The sequence below is a fragment of the Dreissena polymorpha genome, chromosome 14, assembly GCF_020536995.1.
Source record: "Dreissena polymorpha isolate Duluth1 chromosome 14, UMN_Dpol_1.0, whole genome shotgun sequence".
NCBI lineage: Eukaryota > Metazoa > Mollusca > Bivalvia > Myida > Dreissenidae > Dreissena > Dreissena polymorpha.
The window spans coordinates 34461560-34481267 of NC_068368.1; the positions used below are offsets into that span (position 1 = coordinate 34461560).

Here is a 19708-nt window from a genome sequence, read left to right on the forward strand (position 1 = left end):
TTTTTTTCAGACGCTTATGAAGTTAAGTAGCACAGACAAGCGTCTATGTTCCACAAACTGGAAACCAGTCTTCAAAAACAATGGACGGTAAAACATTTTGATTCCTTAAGTAAAGTTTCTATAGTTGTGTTTATAATTTTGTCTTTACCCAGACGTTAAGCCCAATCTTGAGACATTGTTTTATATGATTGTTCAGTATTCTTGTAAAGCACGATTTTAGCACGATTTTAGCTTTAAAAATGCGCAGACATCTTCCAAATAGATGGTTGTTTACATTGGTAGCTATGGTCAATACATGTACTTGAACATGCATGAACTGTCACCAGCAAATCAAGCTTAAAATATCAAAAATTATGTTTGTGATCTATTATTCAAGTATTCATTACATAGAACAATAATCTTTAAGATCCAAAATACTCATGAAAAGATTTATCAACACACATGTTTAATATGTTAATCTATATTATATTTGTAATCTTGAACATAAAAAAACAGCATTTAAAACCGCAATGTTTTTATAAAATACTGGTTAGACTAAGGTCCCTGTAGTTATCTCTATCTTATACAAAGTTTCTCATAAATTCATCCCTTCTGATTGTTTTTAAAGGTTTGTTATAATGCACATGTGCCTGATCTTTAAATAGTTTCTTAAAAGGAAAACAAGACCCTGCTCATGTTGTTCTAAAAAAATAATCTTTTTTTTCAAACAAACAAGTTATAAAACATTTGATAAACCTACAAATAAACCATAAACAAACAAACTTGAGTATTATTACATAATTTAAAAATTATAGCATCACCATGTAGTAAACATAACCTTTTTCCAATGAAAACTGGAAATCATAAAAATAATAGTTGGAGTTGGCATTAATTAACAATAAAATTAATTTGAAACTTATAAAAATTATCTCATGAACTGTCCTGCACTTCTGAGGGTTTTTCTAGTGGACTCGTTTAGTAACAATACAATGACCAGGGCTGATGCTATGAAAATATGGGATACTATTGAATTTACTGTCTTATAAACCATTTCCATGATTAAAGCAATCTATATTTTGAACTCTCACAAGAAAAAATTCTCTCTTTTTGGACTCATATTTGACACAATGCTTTTCCTCTTTTCAGGCAGCAAAGTGAAGCTGAATGTATCGCCATGCAAGCACTGCGGACGCAAATTTGTACCAGAATCACTGGTCAGTGTTTCTTATTTTATTCCACTTTTAGTCAAGGCTTTCTTCTTCTTTATGTGTTACCCTTCAAGGCAGCAGAATAGTTCTTATACAGTATGCTGTTTTCCCCTAAAAATGATCTTACACTCCGCATCTTCCATTCTCCTAACTAAGAAAAGCTTCCCAAAAATGAAGTCAGGGGGCTGCATCCACAAAAGGTGAAACAATTGCTGGATCCTGGCAACTTAACTAAATTTCACGATGCTAAAAGTCCTATTTAGCTTTGTATCTCAAAATAAAAAAGAAACAAAAATGCAGTGTTATAACATTACAAAATAAGACTTTAACATTCTTTCATCTCACTGACTCAGAGTAAATTGATTTTACATATTGTCGGCCGCTCTTTCTAGGTAAAGCACGAGAAAAACTGTCTGAAGGTTCAAGCGAAAAGAAAGCCGTTTGATCCAGCCAAACAGAGAGTCACAGAAGACCTGAGTCTGAAGCAGATTAAGCAAGCACAGAAAAAGGTAGGAATGTTTGAATGGTCTATGTACAGTTAAGGGTTGACCTATTGAGTCTCATTCTGGACAAACTTGGTTTAACCCATTCATGCCTGGTGGACTCTCCCATCCATCTAAATTGGATCAGTATCTTTCCAAAAGTAGGGATGTCTAGTATATTTATTTCTATATTTAAAATATTTCTAACAGAAATTCCTGTAAGCAAACAGCGCAGACCCTGATGAGACGCGGCATCATGTGGCGTCTCATCTGGGTCTACGCTGTTTGCCAAGGCCTTTTTCTAGACGCTAGGCATAAATGGGTTAATGCATGTGTGAAAAGTATCAAACGCTAATCTGAGATGACACTTTGCACACATGTTTTGTGCCCATTTTTGCTAGAACGAGGCTCAAGTTACAAGAAAATGCAGTGTCCCATTCGTTGGTAATGGTCTAACACAAGAATATAAGAAAAGCTACAATTTTAGTTATTCTCTTTTTCTTTAATGGAGTCTATCTTTGAAAAGATTCAGAGGAAATTGTCTGCAGTTAGACATATTTTATTTAAATTTATGGTTTTGAGGTTGATTTGCTTTTAAAAGATTATGTATTTTATGTTCACATATGGTTTTAAAAAATATATTTTAAAGCAGAAAAAAAGCATTCACAATTTTTGCGTTTTTTTTCTGTAAAGGTTACAAATACTGAGTTACAACAGTTTTTAATCAGCCCTTTTACAATAATGGTACTACAGTATGTTTTAAACTCCACAGAAATTTCTTTTTTATGTATGTGTAAAACATAAGTTGTACAACTCATAAAAGTGCATGTATAGATATCTTATTAGTGTTACCATGCAGTTTTGGATTTAAAGTTAACATTTTGGTAAAGCCAAAATTCTTATATTTTATTCGGAATAACTATTATGTTATCTTCTGTTTAAAAAACACATTAATTTTCATTGTTTTCTATCTGTCAGAAAAAAATTGTTGCAGATCTTTTTGAAATCATGATTGAAGTAGCATATGGATAGTGTTGTTGTATATTCCTGCTGGAATTCATATGATCAATTATACACCACGTCATTCAGCATGATAATCTTTTCATACAAATTCACTTGTGTATAAATGTGTGTATAAAGTTTAACATTTGATTACTACAAATTTTGTTATGTTTCATGATAGATTTACTGCCTGGTAGACAGACCATGGGCTACATATTTTCATTCTTTATACATTTCAACATATATAATCGTATTTAGAACCAATACAATTAAGGAAGACAATACTTTTGTTATATTCTACTATTCCATTTTATTATAGATTTTATTGCATCCCAATGCTGTGAATACGTCCCTTTGAAAAACACATTATGATATAATGTGGCAGCTACTTTTATACTAGTGATTGATCGAAGTGTGTTTGGGTTAATTATTTTTTACATGCATGTACAATTATATGTACATTAATACTGGTAGATGCAAGGAAAGACAGTATTTTGTTGGTTAATCTTGTTAAAAATCTGATTCTTTTGCGTCTCAACATTTCTATAAAGACTTTTTAGTTTCAATCTTGTTGCTCTAAAACATCAGTGTATGTAATATAAAATCTGTGTACATTTTGTGCTTTAAGTTTTAAATATGACCAAAGAGTTTAATCTTAAAACTTAATCTTAAAAAATTTTCTCAACTGTTTTTTTCATGATTATTATAAATAATATGTATCACAATGTTTAATTTTTCTTAAATGAACCATTTCAATACAAAAATGGCTATTTCAGCTTTAAAAATGATCTTTTTTTAATTGTATTTAACAAAACTATTTGATTTAAATCAACCATTGTGTATTTTTTTATGAACACTCGTATAACTGAAGTAATTGAGTGTTCGTTGACAGTTTTTGTTCCCATTATTCCAAGGCTTCACGACATGGACACTTTGACTTTATGGCCATATATGAACAGATCAATGCACAGAGGAAAGTGCAGTAGCAGCAGCTGATGTTAACCCTTTGCATGCTGGGAAATTTGTTGTCTGCTGAATTTCTAAAATAAGCATTTTCTTCGGTTTTTTAAAAGAATACTATTAGAGTAGCAAACAGTTTGGATCCTGATGAGACGCCACGTTTTGTGGTGTCTCATCTAGATCCAAACTTTTTGTAAAGGCCTTTAAAATTCGGTTCCAGCACTAGAAGAGTTAACGATATTATGTGCTTGTATGTTCTACATGTACATGTATTTATATTATGTTTGCTTTCATATGACACTAAAAGGCTGAGCTCGAAAAAAAGAAGGTAATATCTATGTTGTACCCGGGCTGGCCCTCTTGAAAAAACAGCAACAACAGTGTGTTTTTTAAGTTTATACATTTTAACCAAAAGCAGTTTGAAGGAATAATTTAAGCTTCTGACCAATCATTACATGTATTATAAAGTTATTTATTTGTATATTTGAACAGTTTTTTATCAGTCCTAGGATATGTGCTTTATATATAGTCATATCTGAACAAAAGCCATGATTTAAAATATTATTAAAATTTGACATTTTCTGACTTTGGATCTTATGATGATTGATGAATATCAATTTCTCTTGTGATATTTGAAGACTACTGTTTCTAATGTTGTGCACATGTTCACAGTTAGTTTGAAGTTAAAATCCTTGTATTGCAGTTACAAGCATGAACATTATTATTCTAGTTCAAGTTGGTGATTTTTAAACAGGATTGATTGGATCTCATGTACTGCATTAATTATTTACTAAGATATCTTCATGTGCCTACATTTTTAATTACGTTATATTTTGATTGTTACATTTATAGAAATCATTTCTGAATTTTTTGTATTTACATGATGTTCTTATACATGTTGTATAATATGTTTTTCTTTTGTTTAATGGGAAAACCAGTTAATTAAAATGGATCATTCACATTATAAAAGCATGAAAAAAGGTTTGCTTTCTCTGAATGCTAAATTTTTGGCAAAAATGTTTTGTTTTTTCATCACTGAATAAAATTGGATATAATTGAAATGCTTTCTGCTCTTTTTTTTTCGAACAGTCAGATTAAAAAATATAAATAGTTAAACACGATGTCAATAATCTGAGCCTTGTCCTGGGACAACTTGGCTAAATGCATGTATGTACCGTGTCATACCAGATTAGCTTGTGCAGTTCAAACAGGCTAATCAGGGTTAACACTTTCCGCCTAGACTGGATTTTCTATTTGAACTATAAATACCATATAAGCGAAAAGTGTCCTCCCAGATAAGCCTGTTTGGATTGCATAGGCTAATCTGGGACAACACTTTACGCACATGTATTAAACCCAGTTTTCCGAGACCGAGGCTAATATTCACTACATTTTACAGCAAGTTGCTGCCCCACGATCTCACTGGCGACAGAAGCATGAGGAGTTTGTACGAAACATTAGGGCAGCCAAGGGGGCCCAGGTTGCCATGGAGAGGGGGGACCCTCTGCCCCCGCCCCCACCCCCTTCTCTGAACCCAGGTCAGTTGAGTGTGTCCCTGCCTCAATTCCCTTCTCTGAACCCTTTAGTTGAGTGTGCTCCTACGCCCACCTTCTCCAAACCCAGGTCAGTTGAGTGTGCCCCTGCCCCACCCCCTTCTCTGAACCCATTCAATTGAGTGTTCCCCTGCCACCATCCCCTTCTCTGAACCCAGGTCAGTGGAGTTTGCCACTGCCACCATCCCCTTCTCTGAACCCAGGTCAGTTGAGTGTGCCCCTGCCACCATACCCATCTCTGAACCCATTCAATTGAGTGTGCCACTGCCCCCACCCCTTTATCTGAACCCAGCTCAGTTTAGTGTGCCCCTGACCCACCCCTTCTCTAAACCCATTCAATTGAGTGTGCCCCTGCCCCAACCCCCTTCTCTGAACCCATTCAATTGAGTGTGCCCTTGCCCCAACCCCCTTCTCTGAACCCATGTCAATGAGATCTGACCTCATTTTGACCTTTGCATTGACATACTTTTTGTAGTCAGACTTAATCAGAAGGTCAAAATTATGTGGGAACCAAAAATGAAACTTTTTTCTAATATTATTACCCCATGCCAAAATGCTTTGAAACTTGAACAGATGAGTATTTGAACACTATCAACACAACCACCTCATTTTTACCAGTACATAAACTTTTTTACTTAGACTCATTCAAATGAGCCAGTAAATCAATACTGATAAGGCTTCCACATGGGGGCAAATGCATTTATTGAATGCAGCATCTTGTTCTTAATCAACCAATATTTCCAATAAGCCCCTGCTCATTATATTGATCTAAGCTGACAGAGAAGTTCTGGGGTATTAATCACAGTTTTGGCAAAGCTCTAGTTTCTTCTCCCGTGTATCAATCTTATGTTTAAACATAGTTATCTCTTTTGGTAAATAAAGCGTGTATCAATCATGCACAATAAATTCAGTATTAGAAAAGGATTGAAACAAAATAAATTATTCTTGTATAGTTTCTCTCCTTGCAGTTATATTTATGCAATATGTAGGAGTTTTTTTAACACATTTATGCCTAGCGTCTTAGAAAAAAGGCATTGGCAAACAGCGTAGCCCAGATGAGATCCGGCGTCTCATCAGGGTCTGGGCTGTTTGCTTAAAGGATTTTCTGTAAGAAATATTCTAAATATAGAAACAAATATACTAGACATTCCTCATTTTAGAAATAAATTGATCCAATTTAAAATGATGAGAGAGTCCACTAGGCATTAATGGGTTAAACTTGATAACAAGGAATATGCCAGAAATAAGGTGCGATTTAAGACTTATTTACATAGGATATGCCAGAAATCAGGACTTTTCATCATAAATATGAAATCTTTTATGAATATTGCTGTATCAGACTACGTGGACTGCCCCTACTGTTCCCGTCGATTCAATGAGAAGGCAGCTGAGAGACACATCAACTTCTGTAAGGAGCAACAGAAGCGTCTCACCAGCAAACGGGAACCGTCCCAACAAGAGAAAGCTCGGGCTGCAGCTAAAACAGTAAGTGCAGTGTAACCCCTATTTTTTTTAAAGCTTGATTGCATGGTATTCAAAAGAGGGATATAGAAAATGTATAATCTGTTTATTTTTTTTAGAACCATTACATTAGTTTCTTGTGTTTAACCGTTAATTGATGCACAGTTGTGAGTTTGACGGATAACTAGTATCAATTTTGTGGAAAGTTGCTAAAAAAAGTTATTTCAATGCTGATTTTTTTGCAAATGGCAAGGCCATGCAGTTTATGAGAAAAACAATTCATTCTTTCCTAATCTTGGTGATTTAAAAAACTCTAATAATATTAGGCTAAAATGAGAATAGCTAGAAATAGCCATTGAAATAAATTAGAACATAAGACCTTTACTAAGTTGAATGTTGAATACAATTGTCTTTGTTTTTCTCCAGATACATATGATATAAAATCTACCTTAAATAAAAAATATTGATTTTATTTTAAAATTGTGTAAAATTGTTCTTTATCTCTTCTTACCAATCTGGTTGCAGTTAGTTTAAACCTATTTATTTTAGCTTGATTGCATAAAAAGCCTTCGGCTTATTTGAAACGCTCTTGAGTCGGTTTCCTTGGACTAGAACCAGTACTTTGTGTCTATGGGGGAGATCTAAAGAATGCTCCCACAGTGGGGATCAAACCCGTGACCCGTTTGCTAGGCGGACACCATATTAATTACCCCATAGGCGATTGGTTGCATTTCATTTCAGTACGTGCCACCGAAACCCAAGCTGAAGGGATCCCCAGGGGATGCCCCAGATTCGCCCATAGGGATGGGAGGTGGTTATGGAGGCGGGTCAAGAGGTGGGCCACCAGCACCTACAAGGGGTGGGCCACCGGCCCCTGCAAGGGGAGGCTACTCACAAGCCCCTGCACCAGCCCCTGGAAGGTCAGGACCAAGCGGTGGGAGAATGGGCAATACAGGCCCGGCCCCATCGAAATCAGGTGAGTGCATCTGTAGTAAATGTGGGGAAATATGAGCAGAGATCATTTGTGGCATGTTTTGACTGTTCGTACTAAAAGTAGCAGATTGTTGTTTGATATTTCTTGCAACAGATCAGCAATGACTACTGTTTTGTCATTTCTTTGTGTTTTGATGTCATTAATATGTGTTTTTAAAAAATGGCATTTTTTTTGCCAAAAATGCATGATTGCCACTGCATGTACATATAACTGCACATATTGACATTTGTATTTTTTGTTTACTGCAATGCAAAAGCTTTTTCAAAGTACTTTTTTATTGTATGATGTTTTGGAGATTTTAACTTTCAGTTCAAAATGGTAACACGAACAAGCAAAGCTCAGAAAGTGCCCCAAAATCAGGCTCATGTAGTATTTTGTGACAAAGGTACACGTATATGATTCTGTTGACTTATTTGATTGCTTGTGGCTACTTTATTTGTGCCAAATGGGACCCAAGTCCAAACTTAAAATCTACAAATGATCATACAAGTGTGATACATTTTCTAATCTTTCCCTCTAAAAAGTTAAAGAAAAGAAAACCTTGGTTTTTAGTCTTCCATTGTTACGTATACTTTAAAGCAATGAATTGATTTGTGATTTGCTTCACATAGGTTTTTTATTGTGTGCCGTTCACTTTGTTTGACATTGATTTGCTTAAAGTTTGGTTTAATGTTTGGAGAATTATGCGTGGTCTATGTACATTTTGCTTTCAAACATTTTTGGAATGGAAAAATGGAAATTATCTATTGTTTTATTGATAATAAGACTTATTGGTTTACATTTTCTGCTGTTTTGCTCTGAATTCAGTTGTTTTTCATCTCTGATGGTAATATGTTACTACTGAATTCAGTTGTTTTTCATCTCTGATGGTAATATGTTACTACTGAATTCAGTTGTTTTTCATCTCTGGTGGTAATATGTTACTAGAAAATGCTTCCATTACCAATCAGAGTTACATACCAATTTTCGAAATTTAAGTATACCCACATATCTGAAAAAAAAAGAAAAAAAGTCAAATGATTGAAAGAAATGTTATTATGTCTTTATTTTTGCAGTTTTCAATAAATGTGGTAGAAATTAAAGATGTGAATGAAAAGAAATAATATTTTCTAAATTGTTTTAGTAACATTTAAATCTGTTTTAAGTTTTTACATATTTTGACTACAATGGAAATAGAAGAGCAGTCACTTGACTCTACTTGACAAGTCCTATTTGGCACAAGCACAGTGTGTGAGGCATACAACCTAGTCCTAGCCGTGTTTTTTACACTTGGTTCAGAGCAAGATAGTAGAGATAACTCTCTTTTAACATGATGTAAGAGTTGTTTCCCTTTGTGTATAAAGACCCATATTGTTACCGTTAAATTTAAAGAAAACTCATTGTGGAATTGATTATGTTCCAGTTGTGTAACATGAAAAGAGTTTAATTAACAATTGTTTCTGTTAGATTACACAAATATAAAAGGTTATATTGTAGATTATATGCAATTCATGAAAATCCTAAATAGGATAGTCATCATACATGTTTTGCCATTAAGATGTTTACATTATATATTTTTTTAAGAAAGAACAATTTTCTTTAAGCCCCCTACTGGTGAAACCATATGTTTTCCCCAGGTCAGTCCGTCCATGTATCTGTCTGTTTGTCTGTCCATCGGAATCTGGATCCTACCATAACTCAAATATTACTTTTGCTATGTTGATAAAACTTGGTATGTGGAAAGAGGCATATATTTGGAATATGCATGCTATTTCAGGGTTTTTTTACTGGCCAATAATTATGGTTGCTATTGGTGCAGGAATAAGTATATGAAATCTTAAATCTGAACACTGCAATAACTCAAATAGTACTATAGCTGGATTGCTAAAACTGGATAGATGTACGTGAATGGTGTTGTATGGGGAATATGTACGCTATCTCTGTTTTTTTGTCAGACTGAAATTGTGGTTGCTATGGTTTCACACAAAATTGAAAAATAAAATCTCGATCCTCCCTTAACCAAATATATTAAAGCAAGGTTGGTGACACTTCTGGGGGGCTTGTTCTTGCTCCAACAACTTAACTCTTTCAGTGCTGGAACAGCTTGGATCCAGATGAGACACCACAGAACGTGGCGTCTCATCAGGATCCAAACTGTTCGCTATTCTTTAAAAAAAATCGAAGAAAATGCTTATTTTAGAAATCCAGCAGACAACATTTTAGCAGACGACAAATTTCCCAGCATGCAAATGGTTAAACTGTAGGGACTGCTGTGTAGTCTGTGACAACTTTCATTTTGTCTTAATACAAAAAAAAAGTAATATAATGGGTCTTTAAAACACAATGAGTCTTAAAGCATGCTGTGAGATATTGTTTTACTCAAAATTAGCCTGTTAAGTTAAGTTTGTGTTATTGAATTTGGTTGTTTTTTAGTCTAGGTCATTATGCCAATAAAAACAATTTCTTATAATAGCTAGTGAGACTTGTTTTCTATATGAAATATATATAGTGGAGCTAAGCTACTCAACCCGGCGTCGGCGTTTCCGTTTCTGTGAGTGTGCAAATGTTAAAGTTTTCGTACAACCCCAATTATTTTCATTGTCCCTTGACATATTGCTTTCATATTTTGCATACTCGTTTACCAATATGACCCCAACCTATAAACAAGAGCAGACAACTCTATCAAGCATTTTGTCATAATTATGGCCCCTTTTCCTCTTAGAATATGCAGCAAATATAAAAGTTTGCCTACTACCTTAAATATTTTCAATGTCCCTTGACATATTGCTTTCATATTTTGTTAACCATCATGACCCCAACCGATAAACACAAGCAGACAACTGTATCAAGCATTTTGACAGAATAATTGCCCCTTTTATACTTATAATATGCATATTATTGATAAATCTATGTTAAAGTTTGCGTACTACCCCAAATATTTCCTATATCCTTTGACATATTGCTTTTATATTTTGCATTCTTGTTTACCAACATGACCCCAACCTATAAATAACAGCAGACCACTGTATCAAGCATTTTGACATAATTATGGCCCCTTTTATACGTAGATAATGGAACATTTTGCTTAAATTGCCATAACTTCTTTATTTATGATCACATTTGATTACTACTTTGACAAAACAACACTTACCTGAATATCACAATGGATTCCACCCATCCACCCAAACAATACCCCACGCCCCTACCCAGAATCCCTTCCTCCCCCCCCCCCCAATTTTTTATATTTTTTTTTAAGCATCATCTGATAAATGACCACACCCCACATTATGTCCCCCTTTAACCCCCCTACCCCCCCCCCCAAAAAAAAATAATTGTTTTTTCCTTTTTTTAATTTTTAAAGATCGTCTAATAAATGACCCCACCCCACATTATACCCCCTCTCAAGTCCCCCAACCCCCCCAAAATAAAAATTTTTTTTTTCCTTTTTTTATTTTTTAAAGATCGTCATATAAATTATTGAATATGAACAATTTTCCCATGATGGCTTACGTTAAACTGTCAAGCACTCGAATAGTCAAGCGCACTGTCATCTGACAGCTCTCGTTATTAATAATCTTATTATCTTGGTAGTTAAAAAAATTAGCATTGCAATATCAATAACCAAACAATAATATAGTAACACAATAGATTTTGGATTTTGATCTTAACTATTTTAACTTTTTCTTAAGCATTTCAATAGATAGCACACACCAATAGCTGCTTTTCTGTGTACCGGTATGTTCTTCACATGGTTTACATGGAAATCAGTTGAATGGGGGCTAATTATAAAATATGTTGGTCCTGCTAGGAGCAAACATATGAAGCTGGAATTAGGCACCTCTTTGTTGGAAGGAATCTGGATGATTCTTTATGTCAGTTCTGTAATTACTGAACTGCATGCCATAGATTTTTATTTTTTTAAACTTTAACAGACAGAACAAAACAGAATAGTTTTATTAGACTTCAGCATATAAAGCTCATCGTCATAAACATAAAAACTTTTAACAGTCAGGTTAATTTATCATACAGACACATGTAAACAATCTCACAGCATGTTTCTGTTTGATTTTGTTCTCACTGGATAATGAATTCACATATTAACTGTTTGGTTGTTGTTTATAGATCCAAATAGCAGAGTGTGTGATAGCTACATGTAATAATTGCTTATACATTTTGTGTGTATGTTTTTTTGTTATGCCTTTAAGTAGTTTATAACACTAGTTCCATTACAAGAGCCACTTAAACTTCTGTGTACTTCATACCCACTGCTCATGCTTAAGGACAGACATATCACAAGTTTTTCTATAAGTCAGCATTTAAAGACATGTACATAACTTTTTATGAAGCATTGTTTGCATTATGGAATCTTACACATCTTATGTGAAATACAAGGTGATTTTTTTAAAAACAATTTGTATTCAGTAAAAATGGCTGAAATAATGTATTGGTTTGTATTGAAGTTATCTGTCACAAGTGGCCATGACTTGTACATCCTTAGTATATTTGTGCATATCATATGAAAGGCTCAGGACGTAGTCCCACAAAGATACTTAAGTCAATATTCTGACTCAACATAGAGCTTGAGGAGAAATATGTTCATATCCTTATAGCTAAGTTTTTAGATAGTCTGTGAATTGACCAACATTCTCAATACTTAGCTGAATGGAAACTCAAATCTTGAACTTTAAAATGCTGAATGTTCACAATACTGGACCCTGATCTTAAACATAGTCTTTAATTAATTTATTGACCAATTGCGATGCTTGTTACATTACAGCTTTTACAGTCAGTAGCCTAGTTGAATTTAATAAGAAAGACTTTTTTTTAAATTGTAGAAAGACCTTTATAAAAAAATATATATCTTTATATCTGGACCAAATGAGGAACAGTGTATATTAATTCTTTATTCTGAAACTCACTCGCCTACAAACCTAGCTTAATTGGTCAAATGCTATGCAAAATTAATAAAAATACTTAAACTGTTCATTTTTAAATTAATTGTTTGTGTATCTTTTATCTTTTAACTATTTATCTAAAACTTTTGAACCATTCATCATCTGATCTTAAAAAATTAATGCTGAAATGCTGAACATTTCATCTAAAATGTAAATTGAATCATTCACAACTTTTATGTTAAGTTTTGGATGCTTTGTTCTAGATTTGCTGAGGATTGCATCATAAAAACTCATCTGAGGATTACAAAAATGTCTACAAATCTTGGATGATTAACATAGCAATATTTTACAACTCATGAACAGATCTTGTCCATTGTTAAGCAGTTATTGTCCATCTTGTTTCAGACACTAGTACTATTTTTACTAGTCCCAGATTGTCCATTGTTAAGCAGTTATTGTCCATCTTGTTTCAGACACTAGTACTATTTTTACTAGTCCCAGATTGTCCAGTGTTAAGCAGTTATTGTCCATCTTGTTTCAGACACTAGTGCTATTTTTACTAGTCCCAGATTGTCCATAGTTAAGCAGTTATTGTCCATCTTGTTTCAGACACTAATACTATTTTTACTAGTCCCAGATTGTCCAGTGTTAAGCAGTTATTGTCCATCTTGTTTCAGACACTAGTGCTATTTTTACTAGTCCCAGATTGCCCATTAGGCAGAGTAGGCAACTGCCTATAGGTTAGTGTTGCAACAATACGCCAAAAACCATATAACAATATATTGTCAGTTCAAAAACCCGCATTGCAATATATTGCAATATATTGCTTACTTGTACCAGAATTATAACTCGCCAGCTAATCATCAAAACCAACTTAATTGACCTTTCGACAGCGAGAGTGAAGCCACGCCCACCGATTTCAAGGGGGGTCACTCCGCCGAAGTCCGTCATAAAAATGGCTACGCGAATCGGCCGCATAAGTGAACCAAACAGGCCTCATGGTATACCAGAAAGGCCATACAATAGTTTTTATTATCATTGAATAGTGGTGCTGAATATAATTATCATATCTATTAAATAGTCAAAACTTTTTATTAGTCTACTTAAAAGCCGTTAAATTTATCATCAAAGTCGGCAAAATTATCGCCAATTATCGCATACAGTATGAATTGTTCGTTAGTCACAATATTTTCCCTTGAGTAATAGATGTTTCAGTTTTTTAATTAAAAGCCGTTAATTTTTGCAACCGATGGCAACATCGCAAATGTGGCACAGGTAAGTAAATTTATTATAATAGAAGACGAAGAACGTTTCTATTGAAATCCGATATAACACATATCTACAATGCGTTTGGTCAAAATGACCCATGTGCATTGTTATAATCGTATAACAAAGTCAAAGTCGTCAAAAAAGTAACATACACAATATATTATTATATATTATTATTTCCTCGAAAACTATCTTCTGCAATGTTTAAAATATAAAAAGTTGAAAGAATTTTCATGTACAAAAAAACTCGCTAATCAGACCGGGTTTTCAAAGGGTCATTCACAGTTTGCGGCATCTGTTTTGATAACGGATTAGTAGAAAGCCCACATATGGTGTAAAATGACACTTATTGGCCCCTATTGATAATTACTTGCGCATTTGAAAATAGTTTCTTAACTTACATTAAATTTGGAAGACTTAAACCGAAAGAAATAAAAAATGTTTTATTCTATGTGATATTATTAAAAATAATAACTGATTGTCTTTATTATTACGCATTTCATTAGCATTAAAAAAATATAGCAAAGTTTATAATGTCTTATTTATTTGCCGACTGCATTAGAATGTCAAATTTATTTAACGTTGGCCACCTTTGAAAAATGGTTTTAAATGTTCCTTTCTAATTTGTCTATATAGAGGATAAACAAGTACAAAGTTATACTCTTTTTTATAACGTGTCCGTTGCAAAACTTACATTTTCTATTTTCGCGTAGTATCTTATAATAACGACTGTGTTTTGCTTTCGGGCGATCGCTTAATATGTTGAGATTAAGCTGTTCGTGTAGACGACCACAAAGACGAATCCAACGTTTGAATTTTTCAAGATAAGTACCCGGTTGAGGGAACGGAAAAAAACGTACTTCCATCTTTAAACCGTTCTGGATACCTTGTGTCTGAATAACAAGTGCCATAACAGCACCTTTCAACCATTTTCTTTGTTTAAAACACAGAAATACGTATAAGCTTATGTGTCGGACAACGGCGAGTTTGACGGACAAAATGGCGGATAGTAACGGGCCTAATCTATGCTGTAATCTGATTGGTTAATAAGCCTGTCAATCAATCGGCTGTCGAAAGGTCAATTACATGAACATAACCTTTGTATTGTATGTTTAGGTTCTAGTTATAACCTGTTGGCCATTCTAGCCTTTTTAACAAAATGCTTTATAAACACCATTAACTCTTTTTGGCTTTACAAAGCATTTTGTTATGAAAGATTAGTATTGTCATTTTGTCCATTGGATATTCCCATTAAACATTAAAACAACACTTTTTCACTTGGTATATTGTCTATAAAGTCAAACTTGGCGTTCGTTTCGTCTGCCATTTTGAGAACTATTAAAAAAGCCGACAAGAAGAATAATAACCCGAGAGAGAATTGTGGATGTTTAAAAGCAGGTCGTGTAACTTATCAGAATTATGTTACGTAAAATGTGTTTGATCATTATTTCTTCTGTTTATAATAACATCAATTTATATTTTTATATTGTAATTAATTGTGTTTTTTATGCCCCCTTTCAAAGAAAATGGGGTATATAGTTTTCGCACTGTCCGTCTGTAAGTCTGTCAGTCTGTCTGTCACACTTTTCGTGTCCGCTCTCTAAGTCAAATAGTTTTCATCCGATCTTTACCAAACTTGGTCAGAAGTTGTATCTAGACAATATCTAGGTCAAGTACGAATATGGGTCATGCCGGGTCAAAAACTAGGTCACGGGGTCGAAAAGAACAAATCGAAGGGAAGTATGATAAGCTTTAAATGGACATAATTATCTGAGGCCATCCTTAAAAATTCTTTTGTTTGGCATAACCCGACCAACTCACTTAAATCGGCCCGACTGAATTTTTTTTGTGTTACTTTCCAAGAAAAAATTTTTTTTGCTCGCCGAAACTTCTTTCCGCTAAATTTTTCCTTTCCACTTTTTATCCTTTCCGGTTATTTGCATCATTTAAATGAATGCTCTTTCAAGGATATCGAGAATACCGTAGCTATGAACAAAACACGTACCGGTATTTATTTGAGTCGCCTATTTATTTGACATATGCATATGCGATTAATTAGACTTTAAAAACAATTAAACCGCTCCTGTTTTTCTCGTATCCCTTTACTTAAATTTTTTATACGCTGCTGTCGTTCAGGATAGTTTGGGGGTAAAAAACAAATTAATAATCACCGTTCAATTCAATTCGGCAATCGGCAGAGATGTGTTATATTATCGCCATATAACTAATTATTAAATTATCACTCTTTAATTCAGTTCGGTTAATATTTGGTAGAAAGATAAACAGTGGTCAGCTTAGAAATATTTATTGACGGGTATAATTTTGTCAAGTTTTTGTTTCATTTGCTTATCTCTTAATACGACTTTCCGACCGGTTGCTATTTTGGAGGCAGACAGCTATATTAAATGTGTATTCAAATTATACAACATCTGCGCATGAATGACCCAATATTATCCGATAGCTCCACCCGTTCTCACGTTTCATTCGACAACGTCATGTCATGTGTAAGCGAGCTCAATGCTGATTGGCCAGCTACCATGTGCACTTCATTTACAATAAGGTCAAGCAATGTCTAATCGGGTACAGACTGGGTTTCGTTAACTGTTCGAATTGCGAACACTTTCATTGAAACAAAGAGACAAATATAGAAAACCAGTACAGATTAAAATGGCGGATGTTTTCAACGAAATTTTACTAGATTTTCGCAATTTAGATTTTTCTTGAGCCAAATTCTCAATAGTTTCGCAAATGACTCAAATGGCGAAAGACAGCGAGAGCATTGCGAACATGTTATTATTGGAATAAATGCTCACTATTATAGAGCTCGCGCTGTCGTTAGCCATTTGCGAAAGTATAGCGAATTTGGCTCAAGAAAAATATAATTTGCGAATATGCTTAAATCTCGTTAAATTTCATTGAAAACATCCGCCATTTTTATCCGGACTATTTTTCTCTTTGTTTCCATGAACAATTTGAAGCGCATATGGTAGCTGGCCAATCAACATTGAGTTCGCTATCGGGCAATTTTGGGTCATTCATGCGCAGATAATGGAATACACAATTGATATTGTCTGCCTTCAATATAACGGCTGATGGCAAAAGTCGTATAAAAATAAGCAAAGGAAAAGAAGTGTTACACTCAATAAATTATTTTTAAGCTGATCACTTTACAAATTTCTACCGACTATCGATCTGAAATAAAGGATGATAATTAAATAATACGTTAGATGTCGAAGATGTTGCAGCTTTCTGTTCTTGATTGAAATTAAAATGTTATAATTACTTTGTTGATTTTTTGCTCACAAACTATGCTATAGTAAAGTAATATGTCAACCAAATAGTATATTAATTACGTATTTGCTAGGTTACTTGTTTTCATTTTCTGTAGTCAAACGATATGCACATTTTATTTCATTTGCAAAATGCATACAATTTTTCGGACTGTCATTTTCGGATAGAGTATTTTTGGTCAATTATATTATATGTTCGAAGTTCTTTATAAAATGGTGCAAAAAAATCTTTACCAATTACCTTTCATGAGGCAGAAGACTTAAAGCTTTATTTGATATTACTTTTCAGTTTGGTATATATCGGAGTTCAATGTCAGAAAAAAAAATACTAAAAAAAAAAATCCCTACCTACCTACCCACCCAAATTTACCTGGGTCCGGTTATGCCAAACAAACAATTTTTATGTCCCCCACTATAGTAGTGGGGGACATATTGTTTTTGCCCTGTCTGTCTGTTGGTCTGTTGGTCCGTTGGTCTGTCTGTCTGTTTGCGCCAACTTTAACATTTTGCAATAACTTTTGCTATATTGAAGATAGCAACGTCATATTTGGCATGCATATGTATCTCATGAAGCTGCACATTTTGAGTGGTGAAAGGTCAAGGTCAAGGTCATCCTTCAAGGTCAGAGGTCAAATATATGTGGCCAAAATCGCTAATTTTATGAATACTTTTGCAATATTGAAGATAGCAACTTGATATTTGGTATGCATGTGTATCTCATGGAGCTGCACATTTTGAGTGGTGAAAGCTCAAGGTCAAGGTCATCCTTCAAGGTCAGAGGTCAAATATATGTGGCCCAAATCGCTTATTTTATAAATACTTTTGCAATATTGAAGATAGCAACTTGATATTTGGCATGCACGTGCATCTCATGGAGCTGCACATTTTGAGTGGTGAAAGGTCAAGGTCAAGGTCATCCTTCAAGGTCAGAGGTCAAATATATGTGGCCCAAATCGCTTATTTTATGAATTCTTTTGCAATATTGAACATAGCAACTTGATATTTGGCATGCATGTGTATCTCATGGAGCTGCACATTTTGAGTGGTTAAAGGGCAATGTCAAGGTCATCCTTCACAAGGTCAAGGTCATCCTTCAAGGTCAAACATCATATAGGGGGACATTGTGTTTCACAAACGCATCTTGTTTAAGGATGGCCTGATCTGCCAAATTATATATTTTTCTTAAATAAATCATAGCGGCGCAGTAGGTGGCATTGTGTTTCTGACAAACACATCATGGTAAAAGGTCACGGTCAAGGTCATCCTTCAAGGTCTAAGGTCAAAAATACAAATCCAAGGGAAGTAATAAGCTTTAAAGGGAGATAATTATTCAATATTGAACATAGCAACTTGATATTTGGCATGCATATGTATCTCATGAAGCTGCACATTTTGAGTGGTGATTCTACAGTCATGGTAGTGGCTTTTAATTATTTATTACTAAAAATAGATAGTGGCTTTTAATTATTTGCTACTAAAAATAGACATTTGTTAGAGACAATTATTTTCAAGGGAAGTAATTTATATAATTATAAATCTCATATATTTCCTTACCAAGAATTTAAGTTCTTTTCACAGTTACTGTACAGATTTTTTACTTTGATTATTTATAACTCAAATGATTAATTTGTCAAAGGTTTTCTTTAAATGATATGATTATCATTTCTTTGTTCTAATTTGTGAATGATAGGGTTCATTACATACCTGTGGACCTATGTCCATAGATACATGATGAACTCTGGCTATGATCTCTTTGATAAACCACAGGCCTTGGTTGTCAATGATTTCACTTGTTAATTTTTGACTGTCTACAGACCCCCGCCCCCCCCCCCCCCCCCCACCGGTTGGATTGGACAAAATCCAAGGGAAGTAATAAGCTTTAAAGGGAGATGATTTCTATTATGACCTGCCAAATGATAAATAGAAATTTTATTTTCAAAGCGGCACAGTAGGGGGCATTGTGTTTCTGACGAACACATATCTTGTTTCGTATTTCCAAAAGCTTCATCTTAAATTTAAGAGTATGGCATGCAAAGGTAGATCTTGCAGACTCTCATGTAACAACGCTACTCCGTATAATAGACTTTTTATAATGCTATTTTTACATAACAATTTATTTTTACTTAGCACCGGTATGATGAAAATCGTATCGCAATACAATATGCGGATTGCGATATATATTGATATATTGGTATATTGTTGCAGCACTACTATGGGCCCCACTACTTTTAGGGGCCCCATGAGGCCGTGAGGAAAGAATTTTGTTCATTTACTTACTTAGCCTAATTTAATGACTTGACAATGCAAATTATTTTATTTCAATTTTATGTTCCAATTAAAAGCTTGACATTGTCTAACTAAGTGACAGGAGCATGGGCCCCAAATGTTTCTATGCCTATGGGCCTCCACAATGCTTGAATCTTTCAGTGCTGGAACCAAATTTTGATGGCCTTTGCAAACAGTTTGGATCCAGATGAGACGCCACAAAACGTAGCGTCTCATCAGGATCCAAACTGTTTGCTATTTTGATAGTATTCTTTGGAAAAAAAATCGAAGAAATTGCTAATTTTAGAAATTCAGCAGACTACATTTTAGCAGACGACAAATTTCCCAGCCTACAAAGGCTTAATCTGGCA

At 34.2% G+C, this 19708-nt stretch overlaps 1 protein-coding gene across 9 annotated transcripts in view; it reads left to right on the forward strand.

The window, feature by feature from the left end:
• Positions 1-19708, forward strand: part of LOC127858063 (zinc finger C2HC domain-containing protein 1B-like) — a 28122-nt gene continuing 8414 nt past the window's right edge. For 7 of the 9 annotated variants that reach the window (XM_052394940.1, XM_052394942.1, XM_052394943.1 and 4 more), the window contains exons 1-7: positions 1-87; positions 1126-1193; positions 1580-1696; positions 3939-3959; positions 5031-5169; positions 6524-6669; positions 7387-7621. In XM_052394940.1, coding sequence (XP_052250900.1) covers positions 81-87; positions 1126-1193; positions 1580-1696; positions 3939-3959; positions 5031-5169; positions 6524-6669; positions 7387-7621 — 733 coding nt within the window. In that variant the 5' untranslated portion in view covers positions 1-80. The remainder of the gene's footprint in view (positions 88-1125; positions 1194-1579; positions 1697-3938; positions 3960-5030; positions 5170-6523; positions 6670-7386; positions 7622-19708) is intronic. The other 2 variants (XM_052394944.1, XM_052394948.1) reach the window with 1 other exon arrangement.